The 7334-nt window shown below is 29.6% G+C and overlaps 2 protein-coding genes across 3 annotated transcripts; one reads left to right on the forward strand and one right to left on the reverse strand.

Annotated features, from left to right (window-relative positions):
- Positions 1-909: 909 nt before the first annotated feature.
- On the forward strand, positions 910-3766 carry LOC122628596 (mitochondrial inner membrane protease subunit 1). Its single transcript, XM_043811036.1, has 3 exons — positions 910-2293; positions 2648-2845; positions 3575-3766. Exons 1-3 carry the CDS (start codon positions 2120-2122, stop codon positions 3725-3727), a joined length of 525 nt encoding a protein of 174 aa, XP_043666971.1. The 5' UTR covers positions 910-2119; the 3' UTR covers positions 3728-3766.
- A 524-nt stretch (positions 3767-4290) lies between these two features.
- LOC122628599 lies at positions 4291-5937 on the reverse strand. 2 transcript variants are annotated; one of them, XR_006327077.1, is made up of 3 exons: positions 5690-5937; positions 4682-5185; positions 4291-4540 (listed from the first exon to the last, which is right to left on the reverse strand). XR_006327077.1 is itself a non-coding variant. In XM_043811039.1 (2 exons), exons 1-2 carry the CDS (start codon positions 5693-5695, stop codon positions 4760-4762), a joined length of 432 nt encoding a protein of 143 aa, XP_043666974.1. In that variant the 5' UTR covers positions 5696-5937; the 3' UTR covers positions 4291-4759. The 2 variants fall into 2 exon arrangements, 1 of the variants encoding a protein (XP_043666974.1); XM_043811039.1 differs by having other exon boundaries at positions 4291-5185.
- Between the last annotated feature and the right edge of the window lie 1397 nt (positions 5938-7334).

Raw genomic sequence — 7334 nt, forward strand, 5'->3', positions numbered from 1 at the left:
AATCACTTCGAAGTATTGTGGGTTGCATTAAGAACACTATATAACAATAACAAAAATTATATTGACAAATGAACGAAATAAGTTAGAATGAAAATATGAGTGAGTCGTTTTATGTACACGATTTCCCTCATTTATTTATTTATTCATTTATCTATCTATCTATCTATCTATCTATCTATCTATCTATCTATCTATCTATCTATCTATCTATCTATCTATCGATTTATTTATTTATTTTTAATTAATTTATCTCGTTGAGAATCGTTTGAAACGTATAATATTGGCTACAGTACAGATGGAGGATTAAACTTTGTACGTACACGTGTTTGGCTCGTATGTATACGCATAGCGTATATATATGTATATACTATACCATGCATACACGGTAGAAAAAGAGAAAGAGAAAGAAAGAGAGACAGAGATAAAGAGAGAGAGAGAGAGAGAAAGAAAGAGAGAGAGAGAGAAAGAGACGAAATATATATTATATGAATATATATATATATATATATATAAATAAATTTAATATTAGCGTGAAAAGACTTTCTTAAGTGGCTAAAAGATCATCGAAATTTGTTGAAGAAGAGCAACGCTCGCGATACCATCTGTATGTACCAATCTTTCGACTAAATAGTTAATGTGCAATATGTCGAAATAGTTACAGCAAAAACAATAACTTAATCCTTTATCATTATAATAATAATTATTATTATAATTATAATTATACTTGTAATTATAATAATTATTATTATTGTCATCATTATTATTACTATTACTGTTATAATAATTATTGTTGTTGTTGCTGTTATTATTATTATTATTATTATTATTATTATTATTATTATTATTATTATTATTATTATTATTATTATTATTATTATTAGCATCATTATCATCATCATTTTCATTATCCTTGATATATTGTTATTATTATTATTATTATTATTAGTATTATTATTATTATTATTTATATTAATAGTATGAATTACAGTCCCACTTGTTTAACTTTCACAATCACCTAGAATCATCCTTCTAAAACATCATCATTGCCATCGTTAATCATCGCGAACGCGTTGTCATCTATAGACAACTTAATAGCCTTTTAAATGAAAGATCAAACTTCTCATGCTTCTATTTTATATCACCGTGAAGAGTTGTATAAGGCGACGTTTTAAAATTAAGATTATGCACACCACAACATCTTGTATTTTAACTCGAGTAATATAAAGATGTAACATGTATGTCTACCATCTCTCAGTGTCTTTTCAGAACCGAACACGTGCTCCCTGCTGTTAAAAAAGAAAAAAAAGAAGGGAAAGAAAGAAAAAAATTAATAATAGACAAAGTAATTTATAAAAGCAAGGCTATTGATATACATACATACATACATACATATATATATATATATGTATATAAATATTGATTATATAATCGATGAATTCATATGTTCGTTTCAATAAGAACTATGTATGTATATGGAGGAGCGCGTGTGGCCTCGTCTGGTTCATTATTGCATAGTTTCATTTATTAATTCTTTGTTGTTTTTATTAATTTATTTTGTATTAGTATCATTACACCAATTAGTTTCTAATTAGTCTTTTTATCACATAGAATTTTTAATGTACTAGATACGTAAGAGTCTCTTTGTAAGGAATGTACAAAAAAATATGTGCGCACGTATGTCGCGTGTATGATAGATATCGAAAGAATATTTTCATTGTTTCGTTTGAAATAATATTGCAAATTTTTATTTTCTGTCGTTTCGAAAGAATGAGTGACGTCAACATCACATTCTTTAATTATAATTTTTTTTTGGAAAAATAAAACAAACGTATGCTACTTATCGATCGTACTCGACGTTTGAAATGTAAATTGAAATATAAAATAGTTATAGTATGTTATCGCCAGGCGTCGCTGCTAATTCATTTTAGTCTTCGATGATGGCGCTACGATCGCAATTAGATTCAAATTACTCGTGCTTTATACTTCACGATGTTTTTATTTTAAGATGATGTTTAAACTCGCGTTTACACGTGATTCTTATATCTTATTTATTTAATGAAAATGTTAAGTACATATACATACATATATATATCGTGTATTTAGACAAGTATAATATTTAATGCGATGTAGCATTTTTATTAGAAAATATTTCTATGAAAATGTAACCTATACCATACTATTAGTTATTATGTTCCGGAAACACATATACAAAGTTTTAAGTGTGTTAGGAGTTACATTACAGTATGCATGCATCACACACTGTGCGTTTGAATATATCGGAGAGTTTGTAGTGGTAAGTAAAAAAAAATTAATCTCTTGTATCATACAAGTTTTATCGTTTGTGTGTGATGTATCGTTGTATGGCAATTTAGAGGTTATTTCATATTCATACTGAATTTATATTTAAAGATTATGCAATTGTACGATCTTTAATATAATTTTTATAGATGACTAGGATGATTAGAAGTAATAGACGTATACATTTAAACAGAATACATCAATGTTATCGTAATACTTATAAAAATTTAGTTACTTCTCTCATGTAAATTATATTTAATGATTTCTGTTGATATCGTTCAATACAACGTGTCTTGTATCCTAATCGCAGTATTTAGTTTCACGTTATTTCCACGTTATTATTTTTCAGTGTTCTGGTCCATCTATGGAGCCAACGATACATAGCAAAGATATATTATTTACAGAACATATAAGTACAAGATTAAGATGGTATAAGAAAGGTGATATAATCATTTCCATATGTCCTTCCAATCCTAGGCAACATATTTGTAAGAGAGTAGTAGGTTTACCCGGGGACAGTATACGACATGGATTTACCACTCATATCGTGAGTATCTAATACGCTAAAAAACTTACAAATCTAACATCGTAAAATATATATGTACATTTGATATACCATAAATTAATTTTTTCTTTTTATTTTATTATCATTATAGAAATTGTATAGAAACGGGCAAATATAACTCGTTTTTTTTTTTCTTTTTTCTTCTTCCTTTTTTTTTTTTTTTTTTTTTTTTTTAAGTAAAAAATATCAATTTTACTCCAAACAATTCGATTAAAAATTAAGAATCATCTTTACTGTATGAAGAATTTCGGATATTCCTATTGTAGATGAAATACGAAAAAAAAAAAAAAATGAATATTTTTATTTGCTTTCTCGTATAGTCTAACTACCGCGTTCCATCTTACAGAAATGCTTATGTCTATATTCTCCTCTTACTGTCTCTAGTGGCTACTTAGCTGCAAATAGTAACACTATAAATTAGCAACTGTTTCTCAGTACATTCATTTTATTCCTGGCCGGTCAGGAATTCGTATTCTCCACAGAATTCTCCCTTTTTACGATTATAATTCCGCATACGTGGGTGATACAATTTTCGTATTGTAAAACGTATTGAAAAACGAAGAAGAGAGAAAGAAAGAGAAAAAATAGAAGAAAAAAAAAAATAGAAAAAGAGAACAGCAGAAATAAAACAAAAAAAAAAAAAAAGAAAAGAAAAGAAAAGAAAAGAAAAGAAAAAAGAAGTTTCCAAATATAGGCGCTGTCTCGTTTTAGGTACCAATCGGACACGTTTGGCTAGAAGGAGATAATAGCAGTAATTCTACAGATTCACGAATCTACGGGCCAGTTCCACAAGGATTACTTCGTGGTCGTGCCATATGTAAAATATGGCCGTTGTCCGACATCGCACTTTTTACGAAATTGTAACGACATTATAGTTCTCCCTCTTTCTCTCTTTTTTTTTTTTTTTTTTTTTCAAAGATAAAAAAAAAAGAGAACAAGAAAAAAATATAGAAGGAAAGAATAAAAAAAAAAATAATGTGACATGTAACTCGAACGAAATGATTATGGAGATTTGAATTTAATCGAGAAAGAAAAATTTGAAAATATCGATGGTTTACTGAACGATAGCATCTAGGAATATTATTGACATTTATAGTTGCTCGAGAAAGAAAAAGATTTATATTGGTAGGTATTTGGATTATAGTTACCAATGTTCTATACACACCATTGGTTGTGCTATCAGGCGCGATCAATGAAGAGAAGTGCCGCGAGAAGTTATGGGATATAAGCACATACTTCTCAAATGGATCGTTTAAAGTGTCAGATGCAGTAGAAGTTGGACGTACCTCACTCGTGCGAGATTGTAAAAATGTAGGAATATCGATGAGAGTGTCCCACCCGCGAGGGCGTCATATTTTTATGACGTATTTAGCACCTCGAACTTTGACTCTATCGCGATAACAATTTTATTCATCGGCCGTGTAAGGATTGATCTGTATATCAATCTTTTATATATATATATATATATATATATATATATATATATATAAATATATAAAAGATTTACAATTGAAATAATTTACTCATGTATACTAAAAGAAATATAATATAAAAGTAGTAAATGTATCGATTGGATAAGAGCGCAATATAATACAATAGATTCTACATATTGAATTACAAACACGAAGTTTCCAAACATTTGTGGTCGAAAATGTTGATGATGTGCACATGTATTTACTAAAACAAATATTACATAGACAAAGTCGAGAGAATATATCGGTGGTACATATAATACAGTATTAATGTCGTAATGTATATATATATACATATATACATACATACATACATACATACATACATATATACATATATACATACATGAACGAACACGATAGAGAAGAGGTGGGTCGGGATTATTCCACAAGTTCTCTTGGATATTCTTCGGTCCTGGTCAGGTTACTTGACTAAAACGTGTCCTGGGAGGAACGGGAAGGTATTATAAACGTAGACAGGTCTGTTGAAGGCGAAGGAATTGGCGATGGCAAGGGCCGGATTCGTGTCGAAACTTTCATCAGATAGATTTGGTTGAGTCGTTGGTTCTATATTTCTCTCGGTTGTAGTAATGGTAATAGTAGAAGTAGTAGGAGTAGTAGTACTTGGTATCATTGACGATGTACTAGCTGTTGTTGGCGTCGTACTACCCGGAGGTGGAAATGCTGCTGGATAAGTGATCGCATTCGATGGACCAACCGGTCGATAGTATGCGTGTGGCTGACTGTGACCGGGATTGAAGTGTCTCCCACTTGGACGCCATCCTCTAGGCATGTAGCGAGCCAATTCTGTTGTAGCTGCCACTCCGATGAAAAGGATCAAGAAGATTATCTAAAAGTAAATGATACCGGTGAATCTTATCCAAAAGTCCGAAAGATAACAAAAAATGAATCCCCATTTCATATTCCTTTAACAATATTACATGAAATATTACGTCGGTTTAACGTCGATCAAATTTTATATTTCGATTAAAAATTTCTTTCTTTTTTTTTTTCTTATTTTACTTTCTCTCTCTCTCTCTCTCTCTCTCTCTCTCTTTTTTATCATTCTTTTTTTTCTTTTTAAATAATTATTCACCGAGTAGACACTTTTTGATGCATCGAAAAGATCGGACTAATAGTATAAGTTTATTCTAGATAGAAGTTCTTTTTACTTTTTTTTTCTTTTTTTTTTTCTGAATAATTATCTTCTTTAAGTAGATATTTCTTGACAAATCGAATGGACTGGATTACGTATAAATTTATCTCGGATAGAAATATGATTTTTTTATATCAGCCTCTCCCCTCAAATAATCGGAATTTAACAATAACTGGAAACGAAATAGATAATTGTCACCTTCATAACTACCAGTTTTATGAGCTGCTATATCCACGACGAAAAAAAATGTAACTGTCCTTAGCACAAGTCCGTCTTTCGTCTTTATATGCGGCCCCACGTTTATAAGGCTGATAGTCAAAGCTTCGTGAATACAAAACAGTTCTGGAAGAATGTAAGTATTCGCCGTAGTCGATCGCTTTCTGTTTCGTAACTGCCGAATACTCGCATTACGCGTCGTGAATTTCTTTTCTTTTCCAACAAATTCGTATAGGATTATTCGTAACTCGTCGGATAATACGTGCATACATAATATACGTGTGTAAAAGATAAATTATCTAGATCGACTTATATATATATATATATATATATATATATATATATATATATACATACATACCTATATATACATATATATATGTATATATATATATATATAGTACAGTATATATGTATATATATATAAGTACATTTTATCTCCGAACATTATATCAGTTACGAAGTAATTAATTAAATTTCTATGCTGTTAATCGATGGATAAATAAATTAAATAGATAGTCCAATTAAGGGATTCACTATTAGCGTAACAAAATTAACATTTGGTTTAACGTGTGTGATATTTACTTTAATAAAAGTTTTTATATAATCGATTCAATTTATTGTAGGGTCGATAATATTTCATATATATATATATATATATATATATATATATATATATCTGTGTGTATAAATTACATTTTTTATTTCCTCAAATTTTTTACTGTTTCTTTTCTAAACAAATTTTATTCAAAAACGTATATTTGTACACGTGAATGATTTTATTAGAACGATCCAACACACACACACACACACACACACACACACATATACACATATATATATAATTATTTATTTATATATATATATATACACATATATAAGTAAAGAAACGTGTCCAGTACAGTTTCACAATACATTACGTAAATTAAACACACGTTCCGAATTCGGTATACAAACGAAGCAATAACTATGTCTTATGAATTCCGCAATATATTACACTTATTCTGTTACGTGGGTGAAATGGATCGATAGTTGCTTGCAAAAGAATAGTAGTCAGTAAGAGAAGAGGTAAAAGGATGTAAGAGAACGTAGACGATTAATATTCACGATGCTTCTTCGCTCTAGAAAAGCGTTGCCTAGCTGTAGATGCTGATAGATTGACTAATGAACTTGTCCAAATTTATGATTATGATTAACATCATCCTACTAATGGCGTTTAGATTTCGTTACAATCATTTCCTTCTTTTTTTTCCGTTTTTTTTTTTTTTATTTCGATATTACTTTATTTCGGATTAATGGAACGCGTGAAAAATTCTTTTGACATTTGTTTCTTTATCCTTCTCTCTCTCTCTCTCTTTCTCTTTCTCTCTCTCTTTCTCTCTCTCTCTCTATCTCTGTCTCTCTCACGAAACTCCTCTCAAACGTCAGTGCATACGCATGCATGTAGTATATATTTCGTCTTTCTACATACACCAAAATGACGTCGATATTACATTGGACCGCTAAACGATATCGCTTCTGTGAATTAAAAACGAACAGGAAAATTGAAAAAGTTGAAAGAAAATTATATAAAAAATCTATATTGGGCAGAGAGATCTTTTGATCTATGCAATACTTACTTATTTTA

The sequence above is a fragment of the Vespula pensylvanica genome, chromosome 4, assembly GCF_014466175.1.
Source record: "Vespula pensylvanica isolate Volc-1 chromosome 4, ASM1446617v1, whole genome shotgun sequence".
NCBI lineage: Eukaryota > Metazoa > Arthropoda > Insecta > Hymenoptera > Vespidae > Vespula > Vespula pensylvanica.